This window comes from Otolemur garnettii, unplaced genomic scaffold (genome assembly GCF_000181295.1).
Source record: "Otolemur garnettii isolate 467f Iridium unplaced genomic scaffold, OtoGar3 scaffold00094, whole genome shotgun sequence".
Taxonomy (NCBI): Eukaryota; Metazoa; Chordata; class Mammalia; order Primates; family Galagidae; genus Otolemur; species Otolemur garnettii.
In genome coordinates this window covers 6,769,305-6,790,370 of record NW_003852489.1, presented here as the reverse complement: position 1 = coordinate 6,790,370, position 21,066 = coordinate 6,769,305, and the positions used below count along the sequence as shown (strand labels likewise).

At 38.0% G+C, this 21,066-nt stretch overlaps 1 protein-coding gene across 2 annotated transcripts in view; it reads left to right on the top strand.

The window, feature by feature from the left end:
* The window catches only part of ACACA (acetyl-CoA carboxylase alpha), a 271,062-nt gene that overhangs the window by 178,253 nt on the left and 71,743 nt on the right, over positions 1-21,066 (top strand). For both annotated transcript variants that reach the window (XM_003795612.3, XM_023516625.1), the window contains 2 exons: positions 1,726-1,872; positions 19,099-19,368. In XM_003795612.3, the coding sequence (XP_003795660.1) occupies positions 1,726-1,872; positions 19,099-19,368 (417 nt within the window). The remainder of the gene's footprint in view (positions 1-1,725; positions 1,873-19,098; positions 19,369-21,066) is intronic.

Genomic DNA, 21,066 nt, shown 5'->3' with positions numbered 1-21,066 from the left:
GACATGTTCCAAGGAGGCAAGGTTTGCCTGAATTTCTATCAGATGAAGAATTGATTAGAAAGGGGCACTCCAAGAGGGCAGAAATTATCTTGATAATATTTTCATTTCTGTTTCATTTGGGGATTTTTGACTGCCAACATAGATATTGGATTGTTCTTTATGAATTAATGGGAAGAATGGTGAAAATAGAAATCTCTGATGAGTAGAAGAGGGTAAAACTAAGACCCTATGCCTGTGATGACAGTGACCTGTGTGAAGAGTTACATATACATTTCTTAGTCTATATTTAAATTGCGGATATTAAGAAAGGAATGAAACTAATTTTTATTTTCCAAGATAACTTAGGTTTCTTGTTGGTAGCCTAGGCTAATATGGTGAGAGTCAATATAGATAGCATAGACAAATGGATCTAGAGTTTATGGTACACAGTTTAAAGTATATGTTCTTTTGTGGGAGATTTATGATAGCTGAATAAAAACTAGTGTGAGAAAATATGACATTACGAATCTCATCCTCTATATGAAAATAAATTCCTTCGATCTGTATGGTGAATCATCTCTGTGTTACAGATTTTTCTTCTATCAGTAGAAGGCAGGAAAAGTATATCACTGGCAGAAAATGTAACCAATAAAGAACACAGTATCAAAAGAATATGGAATTTGTCCCTTAAAAGAATCTATGAATATAGAGTTTTTCCAAGTCACCTAGTCAATACTACCAGTATTAACACATTTGAATCTTAATAAAGTGATATATGTGCCTTTTTAAATGGTCTGTAATTCCTGTATTATTCATAAATAAGAGATAACTTTTATGTAAGCATTTGTTTACGAATTCTATCTCCTGAAACATAGTTACCTTAACTTAGTATTTACCTTTTATAGCTTTGTTAGTCTAAAAACTGAGTGTTCATTCTGTTTCCCAGTGCCAGTGCTGTAAATAGAAATTATAGTCTATGTAATTCTTCCTATATAGTGAACATAAACATAGTGATTAGGACATATAGGTATGTGTGAGCCATTTGGGCTTTCAATGTTGCTTGTGGCCAGCAAAGAAAGAACTGAACTAGTTCCTGCTTCATGAAGAATCTAGTTTATTTATAGGAATTTGGAAATGGAAGTCATAATGTTCTAAAAATGAGTAAATGTGTCTGTTTTCTTAGATTTGAGCAGAATTGATTTGCACATTTACAAATAGTCATTTATATCTAGTGAGGTACTTCCTATGTATGGGTTGTAGCTATGAAAAAATATTAGAAGATTCTTCCCAGAACTTCTAGTAAAAACTTCATTCTGGCCTTCCAGAATTTTCTTTTTGTTAGATAAGTGTCATGTCACTTTCCTGGATATTCTTCTATTGCCACATTTGTTTAGGACTTTTTCCCCTTTATTGTAGGAATATTTTGATCCTACTTATTTAGTTTTTTGATTTTAATATTCCTGGGACAGTGTTAGGTCTTTTGTGTTTGCTGATGCTCTAGGGCTGATGCAGAGTCACTCAATAGTTTGGCTCTTGGAAAAGTGCCTGACTATTGGCATGCAAAAAACAATTACAAATTTATTTTAACTCAGAATGGTAGCTGGAGAATTTGGTCTGCTGCTTAGATTCACTGCTGAACACTTAAGAAAAGAAAGCAAAATAAGATTGACTGAATCATAATGATTATTTTTGTCTGTGTTGAAATATTAATTTTTACTGATTAGTCAACTTTCTCTCTTCTACTAGTCCCTGATCAAACTCTGGGAGTCTATGTCCACTCAAGCGTTCCTTCCATCACCTCCCCTGCCTTCTGACATACTGACATATACCGAACTCGTATTAGATGATCAAGGTCAGCTGGTACACATGAACAGGCTTCCAGGAGGAAATGAGGCAAGTAGTGGAAAACCCCCACCCCTTCCTATCCCTGTGGCTGCTAGTACCCTCCCCCCAGCATTCCGTGGGGGTGGCCGTTAAATAGCACTGATGAAGATTGAAGTGGCATAGGCAGTATAGTAGTATTGTTGGTAGAGAAAGAACATTGACTGGATATCAAGGAATTCTCGTTGACTCTTTAGGTGTGATAATGGCATTATGATTTTGCTTTTTAAAAAAGATTGTGGTTTTCTGTTATATACACATAATACAATATTTACAGATGCAATGATTTGCTTCGAAAGAAGTGGCAGTAAAGTAGGGTATAGATGAAACAAGATTGGTCATGAGTGGATAATTGAATCTAGATGATAGGTACATGAGAATAGAGTACTTTCTTTACTTCTGTATATGTTTAAAATTTTGATATTTTTTATAATGAAAACAATTAAAGTATTGACCGGGCGTGATGGCTCACTCCTATAATCCTAGAACTCTAGGAGGCTGAAGCCTGTGGATCGTCTGAGTTCATAAGTTAAAGACCAGCCTGAGCTAGAGTGAGACCCCATCTCTTAAAAAAAAATAGCTGAGCAGGCGGTGCCTGTGGCTCAGAGGAGTCGGGCACTGGCCCCATATGCTGGAGGTAGCGGGTTCAAATCCAGCCCTGGCCAAAAACTGCAAAAAAAAATAGCTGGGTGTTGTGGTGGGTGCCTGTAGGCCCAGCTACTTGGAGGCTGAGACAAGAGGATTGCTTGAGCCTAAGAGTTTGAGGTTGCTGTGAGCTATGACATTATGGCACTCTATTGAAGGTAACAAAGTAAGACTCTGTCTCAAAAACAAAAAAAGAAAGAAACCATTAAGCAAACACTAAGCATTGCTTTGCCTAATGTTTTTTCTTGTTTGGATACTTACTTACATACTAATATGTGTTTTTAAAATTATCTTTTCCATGCTCAGTTTATTTGATCTGCTGCTGTTGTGAGCATGATAAATTTGTTCTTCATAAAGGTGCTCAATCAGAACCACAGATTTAAACATAAAGAAAAGTAACAGACAACACTTTTTTTTTTTTTGAGACAGAGCCTCACTATGTCACCCTCAGTAGAGTGCTGTAGTGTCACAGCTCACAGCAACCTCAAACTTTTGGGCTTAAGCGATTCTCTTGCCTCAGCCTCCCAAGTACCTGTGATTATAGGTGCCTACCACAACACCTGGCTATATTTTTGTTGCAGTTGTCATTGTTGTTTAGCTGACCTGGACTGGGTTCGAACCTGCCAGCCTGGGTGTATGTGGCCGGTGCCCTACCCACTGAGCTACAGGCGCCACCCACACATTTTTTGGTAATTATCCAAGAATTCGTTTTCTAGAATTGTTATCCATTCTCACATAGTAACCTATTAAATAGTAATATAAAGTCATATTTTGCCCTATGCTCTTTTATTTATTTTTTAATTTTCTTTGGGACAAAATCTTGCTCTGTCATCCTAGCTGGAATATAGTGGTATCATCATAGCTTCCCGCAACCTCAAACTTCTAGGCTAAAGTGATCTTCTTGCTTCAGCCTCCCCAGTACACTTGCCACCATGTCCAGCTAATTTTTCTACTTTTGTAGAGACAGGGTTTCACTCTTGCTCGGGCTGATCTTAAACTCCTGAGCTCAAGCAGTCTTCTTGCCTCAGCCTCCCAGAGTGCTAGGATTACAGGCTTGAGCCCCTGTGCCTGGCCTCTGGCCTCTGCTTAAGATTCTTCATGCATTAAGATTCTTTCTGATTGGGCAGTGCCTGTGGCTCAAAGGAGTGAGGCACTGGCCCCATATACCGGAGGTGGTGGGTTCAAACCTAGCCTCAGCCAAAAACTGCAAAAAATTAAAAGGATTCTTCCTAATTTTAACTATGCTTCTAACATACAGTTATAACAGTGATGACAATATTAACAAATCTAAAAAAAGAGATGTTTTTATTTCAACCTTAGATTTATCAGATAATCCCTAGATAAATCTTAATCCATAGAAGGAAGAGATTTTTTTTTTTTAATTGAGACAGAGTCTCATTTTGTTCCCTTTGCTAGAGTGCAGTGGTTGTAGCTCACAGCAACCTCAAACTCCTGGGCTCAAGTGATTTTTCTGCCTTAGCTCCTAAGTAGCTGGGACTATAGGCATGCACTACCATGCTCAGTCAATTTTTTCTATTTTTTGTAGAACCAAGAATTTGCTCTTGCTCAGGTTTCAAACTCCTGAGCTCAAGTGATCCTCCCACCTCAGCCTCCCAGAGTGCTAGGATTACGGGCATGAACCACTGCACCTGTCCAGAAGGAGTGATCTTTACCTGGGTATTTGCTATAAACAGGCTGTGTAGACCTTTGGGGATAATATGCAGTTTATTCTCATTTTATTCATTATCTTTAAAAAATATATGTACAAGGCAAAAGTATGGCTGTTTCAGTAATACATCAATGGATGCCAAGAGTAGATGATTTGTTACTAAGACGGATGCCAGCACCGGACCAGATGGAGAGTATCAGATTTGGAGGAGTTCTAATCTAGCACCTCGACAAATATCAAAGGCAAAAGGATGGGGAAGGAGGATGTGTAGAATTTTGACAGGAAGAGCTATATACTTGTCAACACAGAAAGTTGAAGCAGAGATTTTTACTGTATGCTACTGTATGTAGCATCTGCTTAGTGAGCCCCTCAATAGCAAAGAAAAGCTTCATTGTGCTAGACTTAAATTCTGATTCATTAAACAGGGTAGTCTTCAGGAATGGAAGGCACCCTTGTGAACATGGGGCTGAGAGTAAAATGGTTTTAACTTAATGTAATTAAAACACAAAATGAGATTTTTGGCCACGTGAAAGCTAGCTGCAGTGCTGTGTGAAACCTCTTGCCATGATCTTTCTCTCCTGCTTTCTTTCTGCTCTCATTCTGTGTTTGAGCGAATGGAGACTAGGGGAATAGTGAAGTCCCAGAGGGACAGAGCTCTGTTCTTGCTGAAATTACAAGCACAGAGCTGCCTGGGCATGAACATGTAGTGTTTACTCTGCCAGTATGAATACAAATAGTCTTATTATACGGGACTCTGTACCCAAAGACCACACACGCATACACACACACACACACACATGAATTTAAAAAAATTAAACGTTTTTTTTAACCCTTGTAAGACCTAACAAACCTTAGTGGAAAGGGATGTGTTAAACAGCTATAGCTAAGAGTAGTAGATCTAGTATAGGGACCATATGTTTTCCTTTGTCCAGTGCTTTAATAGCTTTTTAAAACAGAAAGCTAATAGTAGTTGTTTAGAAGATTTTGACTTTTTGTTAGTTCTCACCTTCTTCTACACTTTTCCTTTCTTAGTTGCCTCTTTTCTTTGTTCTCTTTTTCTTTTCTTCACATGATTGACTGGGATTGGGGCTGAGTGTTAGTTTGCTGTTTCTGAGCCCTTCAGCTCAAGAGGAGCAAGACTGATAGTCTTTTGTGAGCAGTTATTGACTAGTGCCCAGGATGGCTGGGAAAGTCAGTCAGTGGCCTTAGCTAGATTATAGGGCACTGCACGACAGGATGAGGTTGCAGTATTAGTATCAAACTCTTCTACCAACAGCTTGAACATACAATGGGGCATGTACGCTGTGAGACTGGCCAATCTAAGGATGGAGTTTCAGCAGTCAGAACTCTGAGGGACAGCTGTGCCTAAGTGATGATGAGGTGTCAGTAGGATGTATTTCCCCATGCTGAGCCCAGTTTTATCAGGGCAAGTTGACTTTCAACTATTGCAGTTTAATTTTCTTTGGTCAAAGAGCAAGTTTGTCATGAGCCTGGCACTCTACATATTACCCCAAGAATGATGTGAGGGAATGAAAAGAGTTCATGCTGATGAGATTTGGAGCAAATCTGTCCTGTCCCAAAGAGAATGGACATCTGAACAGAGCCTTGAGAAATAGTTTTATTAAAAAAAGGAATAAAAAATTGACCTGTTAATGTTCTGAGAGCCAAGGCTCAATGTAAATGCCTTGATGCTACATAGACATTAAATCATCATAATGTGATGTTCTCCAAAAGTGACGGCTCTACCGGGTCGTCATTGTAGGTGGTATTGCATTACCTTGAAGGATTGGAGTTTCTGGGTTGGAGAGCCAGCACAGAGGTGTAAGGAATAAGGGTAAAACAAGTGATTCCTGCAGAGTTTTCCCATGAATTGAGATGCTTTTCTCCTGGATCAAAGGCAGAAAACCTGCACTTATCAGACCATTGACTATATGGGTAGCCAGTCTTTCTTCCCTATTTTTTTCCAGGACAGTAAATAGGTAAAATAGTGAAGGGACCAGGACTTGGACCTATTCAGTTCCATTTAGTTTTAGGTAACTTGTTTGCCATTTGAGGAAGAATATTGGCTGTTTCAGCAGAGATGTGACCTGCATTTTGAACATTTGTGCCTGTGTTAAAAGTAGGAGAAGGAGAGCTTTTCTGATGTGATGTTAGCTACTTTCTCCTTTCTATTTTCCTAGTTGTCCCTTTCCCATAAATAAAGATGTGTAACTAAAGGAATGCCACCTAATGTGTGATGAAGGATGTAGGAGAACACATTTTTCTCATTGTCAGATTTGAATGTCATTGCATTTAGTATATATTTAGAGTAGGAGAAATAAAAAAGATGTAGACCAAATCTGTGAACTGTGTTACTTGTAAATAGCTCCAAAGATGAGTTGTCCAGGATTTTTCTTAATAGTTTCAAGTAAAGATGAAAATTGAGGAAAATGTGATTGCAGCAGAGACCAAACTGATTTCATTTCTAGCTGCTATGAAGCTACAATGATGGGCACTGTATGTAAATACATAGCTAGATGAATGTGTGCTGCTAGACACAGAAGAAGTTCAGCTATCCAACCATTCTACTTTACCACATCTCGATTTTGGAGGAATTGTTTTCATTTTCCTGCCAGTTTGCTAACTTGTTTTGATCATTTGGTGGAAGCTGTAATTGCAGGTGGGAACGTTTTGAGTAACAGTTCGCAATCCAGTACAGCTACTTTTCGCACTAAATCCTGTTATTAAAAAGCTCAGGCTAAGATCAAGCTAAGGGCTGTAACGGACTTGACAGAGAACAACTTAACTTTGCCTAGTAGGACAAAGAAAACACTAGCCTTCTTGAGAGTGTTTTGTTTTGTTTTGTGGACAGGCTTTCTGTTGCCCAGACTGGAGTTCAGTGAGTAGCTCATAGCTCAATGCAGCCTTGAACACTTGGGCTTAAGTGGTCCTCCTTCCTCATCCTCCTCTGTAGCTGGGACTAAACGTGCACGCCACCATGCCTGGCTAATTATTTTATTTTATTTTATTTTTGTAGAGACAAAGTCTTGCTATATTTCTCAGGCTGGTCTCAAACTCCTGTCCTCAAGCAATCCTCTTGCCTTAGCCTCCTAAAGTGTTGGTATTTACAGGTGTAAGCCACCATGCCTGGTGACACTATGTTCTTATTTGTTCTGGAATAAGTTATAAACATTATTTTACTTATCAGCTTTGAGAACTAAACCAAGAATCTCTAAATTGGATGATGATGAAAGATATGATAGAAGAGACAACTTTTATAGTGATTTTAGTGCTGGTAGAAATTAGGACCCTGTTTTCCTTACCATTTCAGAATATGGGCCTTTTAACATTCTCAGCACTCCTGTCATAATGAAAAGCTGAGATGAGAAGGATGTTATATTTAGAAGCAGTTATGATAATTAGGTTCAGGATGTATACCCAAGAAAGGATTGGTAATCAAAGACTGGAATTTTTTCATAGCATAAAATTTATTTTCTTAAAAATTTTTGAGGAGAAAAGTGTGTTCCAAATGGAATGTAATTTGATGGTCACCTCTGCACAAACTATACAGAACCACACCTAAGAATCGTGGTGGCTCCAAGGCTTCATTTTTTCAGATGGGCACTAGGTGTCAGGATTTTTCCTTCACAAAAGCTTAGCATTCAAACAAGCCTTCTGAATTGCCCTATTTGGTGAGATGTCCACTGGTGTCCTTCCCCTTTTATAGGTAGGTATGCTAAGTTTTACCTAGTTTTCCTATAGTATACAATTGCAATTTTAACGCTTTGGTTAGAGATCTGTTGAATCTTATATCATGGCTCAATGCAGTGTTTTGGGAAGAGGATAATTGAAGGGGAAATAAAGTAGTGTATATTAAACTTTAAAGACAAGCAGCCATCATGATTGGTTTTGGTTAAAGTTCTACTTTTATGTTCTCAGGAGTCAAATGGGGGGCAGTGGGATTAGGAATTCGGTGGGGGTTAGGAACATCTCAGCCTTACCCAATGCCCATTATTTAATTAATTAGTGTTTAATTATCAATGTGCTGACATCTAGTACCACCAAAGCACAGCATCCCTGTATTTTTTTTTTATTGTAAAACAGTTTACATACAGAAAAATGTGAAGCGTAATATGACAAATACCCCTGCATCACTGACCAGCTTAAACAAATCTTACCAGTTTGACTATGCCTCTTACTTACATGTTGCTATAATCCTTTGAAATCTCTAATTTGAGTATCAAAAGGAAAAAGACATTTAGGAGTTGGGTGGGGATAGGAAGTTAGTAAGCTCACATAAGCCTAGAAGATTAGAAGAAATTAATTAGTAGATCCATTTTGACAGTTCTTAGGCTGGACCTCTTAACCCAAAGGACCTCTTATTTTAGAAAAACCACCATAACTCTCTGTCTTAATTCACTTGGTTGACATTTTCCATACTCTCAAAGGAATTGCTTGGGTTATCCTGGACTCAGATTCTAGTGGAAATCATTATGCTCTAAAACTCTGCCTGGAGAGACTGTGTATATGCTGGTAGGATTAAGTGGTACAGAAAGGTTTGACCATTTCTCATGAACACAATATTCAATATCTAGTTTAACATTAGATTTTTATACATCATTTTGCTCAATTTAAACCTCAAAATAGCTCCATAAATATATGAAGTTAATTTGGATGTGCTTTACCGTGCATTTGTTTGTTTCTCTCTTTTTTGGAGATAGTGTCTCAAGCTATCACCCTGGGTGAAGTGCTGTGGCGTCACAGCTCACAGCAACCTCAGACTTTTGGGCTTAAGCCATTCTCTTGCCTCAGCCTTCCAAGTAGCTGGGACTACAGGTGCTCAGTACAACACCCAGCTATTTTTGTTGTTGTTGCAGTTATCATTGTTGATTTTAGCTGGTCCTGGCTGGGTTTGAACCCGCAAGCCTGGGCATATGTGGCCAGCACCCTACTCCCTGAGCTATTGGCACCACCCCTGTTTCATTCTTTTGAAATTAGTTCACCTTTTCATTCTTGATGTGGAAATTGAGTCAGTGGTAGTCTTTTAGACATATGTTATAAAAGAGGCATATTTGAGTTTTGTATGCTGAAGGTGAGCTCTGAAACAGATCTAAGAAAAGCAGGTCTGAAAACAGGAAAGGACCATGGTCTATGTACTGGTTATTCAACTTAATAAAAGGAACTAAAGCTCTTTGCCACTGATCTCATCCCTGAAGATGGGGAACTATAAGTGCTTTGAGATCCTCAGTAGAAAGGGTATCTATCATACCACTATTTGTATATAAACATTCATAATTTATGCTTGCCTTATTTTCCTTCGAGGGCTTCAGAAACCCATTTTGAATCCTTTCAGGCATAAGCAAGTTAGGCCTGAATCTAAGTATGGTACAGAAAAACACACATTAGGGAACTTTTGGTAAGGTAGTTATAAAAAAAGTATTATATACTTTCTTTTTTTATTCCCACTTTAAGTGAGCACATTTGGCTACAAATCTTTGTCTATAACAATTTTCCCAAACAAAGTTGGCCCTCATTAGAAAAATATTGAGGTTAATTTTGAAAAGTAAGTCTTCCTACCTTGGAATTATTGGTAATAGATTTCTGACAGTGTTTTTTGGGGATACATACAGAATTCCTTCAGGATAATTATTATTGATGTTGGAGATTTTTCATCAGGTTGGTTAGTTTTGACTTATTTCTTTGGCATCAAACCAAGGCTCAGTAAGCTTGACTAAGGCCAGGCAATCCTGGGCTCACACCTGTAATCCTAACATTGGGAGGCTGAGGTGGGAGGATTGCTTGAGGCCAGGAGTTTGAGATTAGTCTGAGCAAAATCAAGACCCTGCATCTATAAAAAAAAAAAAAAAGACAGAAGTGAAAAAACAGTTAGCCAGGCATGGTGGTACACACCTGTAGGCCTAGCTACTTAGGAAGCTGAAGTAGAAGGATCCCAGGAGTTTGAGGTTGTGAGTTATGATGATGCCACTGCACTCTAGCCCAGGGGACAGAGTGAGACTCTGTCTTAAACAAACAAACAAAAAAAGAAGCTTGATCGACTTCGAAAATCCAAATGCATTTATTGGCTCTCTTACAGAAGGTTCCTCAGTTACTTTCAAAAGCACGTGTGGAGAGCCTTTAAACCAAAGAATGCATTTGCGAGCACTTTTGTACATGTCTTAGTTTTAAGATTTTATGGAAAAAGAATGTGACATAATACCCTAAGTCAAGAAACTTTACAGCTCCAACTAGAGGCAATAATGAACATCAGGACAGCAACAGATGACACCGGAGGATGAGGTGTAGCGTGGAGCACCAGAGTTCAACATTCATTCATATGATTAATGAGCAAAGCTTCTGGAGCTATAGTAGGCCAACTTGTTTAATTTCCATATCAACCAATTAATCCTGTGCCCCATTTCTCAAATACCACTGGCTGTGTGTTCCACTGCATTTTCTTAAAAAAAAAAATCTGAATGCTTATTAAATTACACTGTGTACATGTGTAAAATTACTGTGGTTTTGTGTATATAAATAATACAGGGAGAAATAATTTTCTTGTTCAAAATTAACATTTCTAACATTTTCAAAGAATTACCTCTGAGATAAAATTTTTTGCTCTAAAGTTATATTTTTCTTATTCTTTTGTTGCTTTTTAGAGGGCTTGAGGTAAGTTTATTCAGCCATTTTTGAATTATCCAAGCATGAAAAAAAAGAGTTTTTCAGCTGTTAAGAAAATTGTTTTGAGCTGTTTTATGTGATCATACAACACTAGACAATGGAACATGATATCTGGCAGACAATATAATATGGAAAGGCATTGGTGTTTTTAGCATGGCGTTTTCAAATGGCATAAATTAAGTCAAATATTGCATTGTCTTATGCTTCAAAATACATCTTGAAAGACCTATACAGTATTTTCTGATATTTCAACTATTTTATTATGAGACTAACAGTTAAATTTACTATTATAATTGTTTTCTGATAGTATCTAATTAAAGTACAGATTTAATGTTCCTTGGAAGATACAAAAGTAACATTTTGTTAAGTATCTAAAAAGGAAGTCAAGTTCAGATTCCTTCTCTCTGGGTCTTAGTTTTCTCATCTTTATGATGCCGATGATGCCGGAGTCTGGTTCAGCTCTAACATTTCAAGATTGTGTGTAAAGCTGTTGGTTGGTCATCTCCCTGGCATTTAGTAGAATTAGAACAATAGCTATTGGAGGCTATGCCAAAAACTCAAGTTTTAGACTTTTTAGTAACAAAGCTTCAACCTCTCAGCCACAGTCAGCCTGTATTTGAATCTGTATAGAAAGATATCATTACTGCTGAAGTCAAAAGTGGAGAGATATAAGAAAGGCAACCGTGGCAAAGATTCTGTTTCCCACAGCATAGCTAGAGTCGATGGATGCTTTTTATACCCTTAGAAAACAAAATACTGGCATCTTTTGCCCCTTGGTTTCTCCTTCAGATTTCTTTGTTGAGCTTGATACTATTGTTTTATTTCGTGGTGACAGAGCTCTGGAAAGTGTGTGTGAGCTTGCACATTCTGTTCGTACTGATAGTGCAATTAATGTTGATGTCAATTTTGGTGTTAATTTTGGGTCATGATTAGTGTTGACATTTTGTGTCAGACTAATGGCGTTTATGGGCACCATCAGAATAAATGTTAATATTATCATGTTTTTACTATCTGTTATAGTAATATTAAACCAAGATCCTCCCCGGAGAAAAAAATACATGTATGGATAGATAGATAATGCCTTTCTGTATCACTGGTGTTACTCAGCGAGAAAATGACATCTCAGGGCAGAATCCTAATCACTGTTTGGAGCATCAGAAATAATGATCACCTCTGATCGGAGGTTGTGAATAATTCATTTGGTTTGATTTTCACGTCCTGTCCAGTGATACTTTTCAAACCAAATGTGTTTCTACAGGAAAATAATGGTCCCACTTCTTATGGAAATACTGTGGCACAAATCATTTTACCCACATAAAAACAGTTAAATAAGACTGTTCTCTTCTGCTTGCTTTCTCCTCCTCATCCCCTCCTCCCTCACTTTAGCATGTTTATTCCAGGATCAGAATGTGGCTGAAGAAAAATTTTCTTTCTTAGAACTTGTGTAAAGGAAGCAAATATTTATTTCTGCTTATTCTTTCCTTATTCACTGTAGTTCTTTTGATCCTCTTTTCTTTTTCACTTTAAGGTAATTATCTTAGGTTGATAACCCTAAACCGAAGAAACCTTCTCATTGGAATGTGCTGTCATGAAAAATAATTGGAAATTAAACATTTTACAACTTAGGGCTATATTAATGAAAGCATAATTTGCTACGTACCCAGGACCATTTGGTTGGTCAGTACCTGAGAGAGGCAGTGGTCACTAAAGAAGATGCTGGCACTGTCAGTCTGAGTCTGAAACCCATAGACCCCAAAGCCATGCACTCACATGCCAGCCACAGGCTACCCGTTGGTTACTTTCCTAGCCTGTCAGTCTTCCTTCAGCCCTTAGTCCTAGCATATAATTTTCACCAAGTTTCACCTGGGTAAAAACAGTAGCGGGAAAGAGAAGACGAAAAAGAGGGTTCTAATGATGGGATTCTCCTTGGCTATTATTCTTCAGTTAATATACAAGGCAGCTTGGGCTTAGGTGAAATCAATGAATGTCACATTCCTGATCATATTGTCAACACTTGTGTATACCTTTATAAAGACTACAGAATTTCCGATATGAAATCTCCATTGTATGTATAATATAGATAGACCTATCTATATAAACTAATTTGACTGGAAAAACTTAGTGTCCTAATTAAGTGGGGGTGGGAGATAGGACTGTCTTCTGAAGTAATGACCTAATCCTCTGAGACAAAGCTATTATTAGATAGAATATTTTGGACCATTTCTCCTGAATGTTGTGACCCTTTTTTTTTTCCTTATAAATCTAACAAGGGCAGGGGGAAGCATTTTCCAACCTAGTTTTCATCATCAGACAGAAAGTATTTTACATTCAGAAACCATTTCTAGTATCAAATTCAATTTTGTCAAGTGATTAGTTGAGTTTGGAAGAGAATAATTTAAAAACACAAAGCTGGAAATGGCTGTGTTGCCTCTGCACTGGAGGAGAGCAGTTGCTATTCTCAAGTCGCAAGACTCCTTTTAGGGACCATGCATCACGACAGGATTATTGTGTTATATGTCTTTGCAGCTGTTACAGACCTGCATCTGTTGACATCATGTGTTCCTACCTAGGACTGCTAGAAGAAATAGGAGAGTGGGTGAATTGATACCTTACCTGCCTATCAGCACCAACATCCTTTTATGTAAATATGTTTGTAAAGCTCTTTAGTCTCCTTCAAGATGAAAGGCTCTGTATAAATATAAGCTTTCGATTTTAGTACATGTTTGTAATACATGTGGTACAGTCCTAAATATGTATTTAGCTGATAGGCACTGTTCTTGTCTATTGTACAAATATTGACTTTAAAAGTATAAATATGTATTTAACCATCAGACCAGAAAAACACTGAAGCAGTTACTTCTTAGGTAGAGATATTAATATTGTATAAACCTATACATACATATGTTTACATTCAACCACATTGCAGAACATTTCTTTTTTAAAAACTAAGTGACAGCCCCAGCAAACTAAGATAGTTCTTGATATTCTTGTCCCTTTAAGGTGAGTCTTGATTTTTAATTTTCATATGTTTATATCTCTCTTTCTAATTTTGTGTAAATAAGATCTCTTGTGGTATGACTAAAATCTAGAATCAGTTTCTCTAAAATATGGGAATTTCATTAGGCTTGTCAGATCTTTCCACATAAAATTTTTTTTTTTATTGTGGAAACGTAAGTTAGGAATAAATAATATAACCTTTCATGTGCCTATCACCAGTGAAGAGGTATTTGGTAGTTGTCTTCTGTCAGTTATTTTCAAATTTATAAAAATGTTATCAGTGTAATGTAAACACATTAAAAAAATTTAGAAAGTGGAAAAAACACAGTTTTATCATCCCAATAATTGTCATCTCATTTTACCATGTTTCTTCTTTATTTGGGTCTTTTAAAATTTATTTTTGGGTTATCAACTTATTTGTGAGACAAGGTCTCATTCTGTTGCCCAACCTAGAGTGCAGTGGTGTCATCACAGCTTATTGCAGTCTTCAACTCTTGGGCTCAAGTGATTCTCCAGCCTCTCTAGTAGCTGGGACTATAGTCTCATGCCACCCTGCCCAGCTAACTTTTATCTTTTTTTTGTAGCAGTGAGGTCTTGTGTTGCTCAGCCTGGTCTTGAACTCCTGACCTCAAGTGATCATCCTGCTTCTGCCTCCCAGAGTGCTAGTATTACAGGTGTGAGGCACCATGCCCAGTTCCAACATGCTTTTAGATTGAGAGAGTTGCACTTACTATATACCAACTACCATTCTAGGGCTTAACATGTATTTAATCTTCACAGCAAACTTATGCAGTATTTTGTTATTACCCCCATTTTACTAATGAAGAAACTGAGGCCCAGAGAGGTTGGTGCTGAGTCTCTGTTCTGTCAGGTTCTCTTAGCTTCAGATTGAGTTTGCCTCAGAATCTGGCTTTGAGTCTGTGCCCTTAACTGCCACATTAATTTGCCTCTCACAATTAACTATGGTATGCATGCAATTTTGTATCCTACTTTTTCTAATTTAGTATTACATCATGGGTACTTTAAAATGCTATTCATATTCTTCATAGCTATCATCTTATAAGATTGTGCAGAGGACTAACAATGACCTTGCCCTCTAATTTATTTCCCTCTATAAAAGTTTTGATCATATTTTTTAAACTTTTTATTTTCAAATAATTTTACATTTTTAGAAAAGATACAAAGATATTATAGAGAGTTTCCATGTATCTTTCTCCCATCTTCTCCTCTCTTCTCTTCTCTTCCTTTTTTTTTGAGACAGAGTCTTATTCAGTTGCCCTGAGGTAGAATACTGTGGCATTATAGCTCACAGCAACTTCATACTCTTGGGCTCGTGCGATCCTCTTGCCTCAGCCTCTTGAGTAGCTGGGACTATAGGCACCTGTCACAATGCCTTGCATTTTTGGTGATGGGTCTTGCTCTTGCACAGGCTGATCTCAAACTCCTAAGCTTAAGTAATCTATCCACTTCGGGCTCCCAGAGTGCTGAGATTACAGGCGTGAGCCACTGCTCCTGGCCTAACACTAGCTTTTCTTAATGTTAACATCTTATGTAACCATGGTATAATTAGGAAAAATTAAGATATCATCATTGGTACAATTATAGACATCTTTTGGATTTCACCATTTTTTCTATGAATGTCTGTTTTATGTTCCAAGATCCAACCCAAGATACCACATAGCACTTAGGGGTCAGTGACATTTATGTTCATGCTATAATGGATGTTCGTCTTCCATATTATACTCGGCTAAAGGCAGTGTTGCTAACCTGGAACATACTTCCTGAATTTCTCTGGTAATGGACATACAATTTCTTTTTGTGTGAACCTTGCTTTAGAGAATAAACAATTTACATTAACTATAAGGACAAGTTACTTAATTGTTCTGGGCCTCAGTTTCCTCACGGCAATCATAATAGCTCCTCTGAGTTAATAGCAGCTACTGTTTGAGGGCTTTTATATGCGAAGCTCCATATCAGTTTAACATGGTGTTCCTTACAATAGTCCTCCAGAGAGGTGCTAGTTCCCCCATTTTATAAAAGGAAGAAGTGAGGCTCTAAGAGGTTAAGTGTCTGAATTTGTACAGCTAGTCTAAAACTAAGATTTGAACCAAGATAACTTTACTCCCAGCTTAAGTTCTTGAGCACTATCAATATTTGTCAACTTTTAGTACAATATAGCATGTAATAAATGTTCAGTTAATGGTAGCTCTTACTGTTATTTTTAAAAATAAAGTAGTTTGATGATATTTACGACTCTTATTCTATGATCCCTAAATATAAGTTATGGGAACTATTCTAAGCCCTTGGTGTTGACTATTTTCTAAGTATTATTTTTGAAAATGAAATAACTGGAACTAGCAAGTATTTATTACTCCCATAGTATATGTAGGGATCCTGCAAGGCACTAGAGGAGATGATATAATTGTTCAGGATGGTAAGCTAAAAACAGTCCTAGGTATTATATGATTAATTTTCAAATGAATTCTCTACCCAAGGTCTTAGTAGACTACCAGAAAAGAGAGGGTTCACTTTAGTTTGGAGGAGCTTTACTGAGGAAATGAAATTTGAATGAACCTTTTGGAATGGGTAAGATTTGGACATGTTGAGGGGAGAGAAAAGGACAAACTTTTTATGTTGAAGTTAATATAATAGACTTCTGTTTCCAATAGTTTGATTTTTTTTTCTTTTTTTTCTTTTCTTTCTTTCTTTTCTTCCTTCCTTCCTTCCAGAATCTCACTTTGTCACCCTCAGTAGAGTGCTGTGGTGTCATAGCTCACAGCAACCTCAGACTCTTGGGCTCAAGCGATTCTCTTGCCTCAGCTTCCCAAGTAGCTGGGACTGTAGTTACTTGCCACAATGCCTGGCTATTTTTATAAATGGGATCTCGCACTTGCTCAGGCAGTCCACCCGCCTTGGCTTCCCAGAGTGCTAGGATTACTGGTGTAAGCCACCACGCCCGGCCCAATAGTTTGTTTTTCAAACACATAGGTATTTTCTCAATTTTATATGTGGGAACATTGGAGCTCAATAAAGTGAAATAATTTTCCCAAGATCACACAATTGCTAAATGATAGAGCCTAGATTTGAGTTTGATGGACCTCAGAGGCCATGCTCACCATTATATGCCATGTCCTTTGATTAGCAGTGAAATTTAAGTTTTAGTTTAAATCAAGCAGCAGATGATTTTGTAGATGTTTATCCATTGTGGTGATTCACAACTGAGTATCTTTGAATCAGGAATCTTGCTGTACTAAGACTGGGATGACACTCTACATTCTCTATTGGTACTTTTTAAGGTGGGAGGCAGCAGTCAATGGAGAACACACTTTGGAAAGACATTGATAAAGAGTAGTGTGTTCTTGGTGCTGCTGTGTTGACACCTAATTGGAAGTCAATATTGCAAGCATAATGACCTGGCCAATTGCTGAACTGACTGCCCAAGTGACATAGTTACAGTCCCCAGGTACTAATGAAAGTTAAGAATATTATTTGCCTGCCCAGTGCTATATAGATAGTCACAATGTTTACATTAGCATGTAAATGCTGAAGTAGATTCTAGCGGGCTTATATCTAAGCTGCTTCTGGCCTGGGTGGCTAAAGTTAATATGTTGTAAAATTTGATGTAAAACTCAATCTTCCTAGCAAGAAATGCATTTGGAGGAAAGTAGACAGGAGATAGCTTTTCCTTCCTGAAAAACAAAAGAGATTTGGGGTTAGGGCACATGAGAGGATGGATAAAGTATTTCTCCACATATAGACATTATATTAACTAGCTTTTTAAACACCAAAAACTTAAAATTATCCTGATGTGGGGAGTTTCTCTGTGCTATTTTTTGGATGATCTACTTCTCCTTTCTTTCTTTGTCTTTAATGAGAAGACAGAGTAATACCTGACTTCAGAAGGTAACTATATTTTTGTGTGTATTATATCCATTTTGATTTGTATTTAGCCAATGGTATGATATATTAAATTGCTTATATTTATCTGTGGGTATTTCATGTATATATTTCTTAATGCTGAGAATCACAAATAGCTGTGTGGAAAGCTTCAACCTGCCTGATTACTGTGGATGTGCAATTGGATTGAGGAATGTGTACTCAGAGCTTATGATCACTGGCCCGGTTGAGCCTGGGTGATGCATGTGGCTTTCCAGGGATGCTGCTATTTACATCTGTTAATGGCCCTTCTTGATGGCCAGCTCCCCAATGAGGTGATATGCAGCAGCCTGAGGATGAGGGACCAAGGCTGCAGATGTGGCTGAGGTCCATTAGGCAGACTCAGAATGCTCATCTGGTAGGCTTTGTGTTTGGGGGCAAGTGGTGGGGGCAGGGAAGGGGCTAGAGACAGAAAGAAAGAGAGAAAAAGAATGGAAAACATTACTTATCCAGGTATGGGGGAAACAGACAGGCAGACATGAAAAACTGCAGCTGTAACTGGGATATGAGTGAATAGAAAATAAATGGAACTCTCAAATAAACAAGTAGAAGGATTGACTAGTTCTTATATAGAAGGGGATTAAAACAGGGCAGGACTGTGAGGGTTTGGAAAGAGACATGTCATGTCTGCATTTTAAGTCAATATCATTTACTCGTGTGGCTGGTCAGATGACGCTGAACACAGACCAGAGATTTACATATATCATAGTGCAGCAAGAGATTAGTTCTTTGCATCCTTTGGATTTCTGTGCTGGAGAGAGAGAGATGCTCACAAGGATGCAGTGTTGAGCAATAGTAAATTCTTGCAGAAATGGGAGATACTGGAAGCAAGCCAGTAAAGAATGTTTCTGTCATTCCTAGCAAATGTTAGAGGACCCTGGATAACAAAAAGTGTGTATTTGTGAGAAGTGATCCTCTTCCTGCTCTTTTGTGTGCTAAAGATTTCTTGGAACAAATCTTTAAAAAGATAGAAATAGTGTCTTCGTATGTAGGGAAGTAAAATGAGAATTCTGGATTTAATCACAAGTGCATGGCATTCTTCCACACGTATTTTGAGTGCATTTAGACTTTGGTTTTTCTGTCTTCTTTAAGCAGGCCCAAAGAAAGAATTGAGAAAGCCCTGAGATGTATAATAAACCAGCAGTTTTCAGAACAATTGAGAGCAGTATACTAGAATGTTTGTTCTAGTTGCCCATAGGGACCTTGACTTGTTAGCAATGCATATCTTTACATCAAGGTTGTGTTTAGGTATATTCTGATATCTTCCAGGAACCTGAAAAAGTCTGCATGTGAGAAACTTGTATTCATTGATTTGTTTGTTTATGCCTTTGCAGATTGGCATGGTAGCTTGGAAAATGACCCTGAAAAGTCCTGAATATCCAGAAGGCCGGGATATCATTGTTATTGGCAATGACATCACATACCGTATTGGGTCCTTTGGGCCTCAAGAGGATTTGTTATTTCTCAGAGCTTCTGAACTTGCCAGGGCAGAGGGTATTCCACGCATTTATGTAGCAGCCAACAGTGGAGCAAGAATTGGCCTGGCGGAAGAAATTCGTCATATGTTTCATGTGGCCTGGGTAGATCCTGAGGATCCTTACAAGGTATAGAGTAAGAAACAGTAATACTTCAAGATGCTATATGGTTGTATGTGTGTGTGTGTGTTCATGTATAAAGAATGGGGGAAAAGTAGAGGCTTAAGTACAAAAGTCACCACTTAGAGTGAAAATTAAGTATAAACAAAATGATTATATTTATGAAAATTCCTTATATCATATTAGAGACAAATTGAATCTCATGTTCTCCCAGTTTTTCCTCCAGCTTTAAGACAGATTGCTGTTTCTTTTGGATGAACTCTAGATGAAATAATACGTATGCATTTAACATGGGACATGCTAAATCAAAAATATATGTCTTTAAACTATTCCACTGTGGCTTCCAGGACTTAGTTAGTCCTCAGCAAAATCACTTACATCCTCAGGTTCTGCTCCAGCCTGCTTGCTCTAATTGAAACCTCTCTCTCACCTAAAGACATGGCTTCCCCTATAGCCTTCTTAGGTACCAACTGATTTCTGTCTGTCCTTTGTACTGCTGACCCCAGATGGGGAATACTATCTTTCTTGATCCTCATTGTTACTTCCAGGTCCTTTCTTTTCCCTTCTCCCCGAAAAAAATCACATCTTTGAATGTCTCATCAAACTGTGCTATCCCATCACTTCTCCTTACGGCAGTGTTTCCCAGGATTTTGATCACTCCCTATCATTCTTTGCATCTTTTAATTCCTGGCACATTGTTGCTCTCCCCAATACTATTAGTCATGTGATAGTTCTTGCTGATTGCTGTATCTACACAGGTGATCTTTTCCATAATCTGGCTTCTTAGATCCTTGCCTTCTGCTTCTCTAATGATCCTATCCGCCACACTAGCTTAGCCTCCCATTCCCAATAATCTCAATTTCAAGCAGCCCTTTCTTTGTGACCCCCTCTATCCTGCCTTTCCAGCTCACTCTGTCTCGTGCTTTAAGTCTAACAATCTTTGCCCTCTCCAGGACATACCACTGTTGATCCTGCCACCTTCTGTTCACTCCTTCCTTATACCCTCATCTTATTCCTATCTATCTTAAATCCCAAGGTCAATCATAGGTTAGTCATTATAATCACATTGTAATCATTACATTTCCTTCAACTTTTTTGACTTATTTCTTCATTCCGCTTGCTCTGTGCCTTACAAAAACTTTAAAACCCACCCCCCTCCATCTACTTCCATGCCTACTTCCATGCACAGCTGTACATTGGAGAAAAGCACAGTGCTATTGAGTGATCTTACTTTAAATTCAAGTTGACCAAACTCCTAGTTGATGGTTTTAGATCTCTTTCCCGAAACTTCCAGCACTCTTCCTCAATCCTCACTTTTACCTCTTGTCAGACCTTGCCTTCCAATTCACTGAGAAAACAAACAGAGAGACTTTCCACAACTCCCACATACCTTCATCTGTGCCCTTACTTTCCACCTTTTCCCCTATACTTTGAATGTTCCTGCTTCTAAGACTTACCCCTCTTCTTTTATACTATTCTTCTCCCTTATTGCCAGCTTCTTCCTGCTCTTTCTCTCCCTTCCCTCCCCGGCTTTGGTCTCACTCTATAACTGGGCAAGAGTGCAGTGACATCACTATAGCTCAATGCAACTTCAAACTCCTGGGCTCAAGTGAACTTCCTGCCTCAGTCTCCTGAGAATATAAGGAACTGGGAATATAAGTGCGTGCCACCATGCCTGGCTAATTTTTCTTTCCTTTTTTTTTTTTT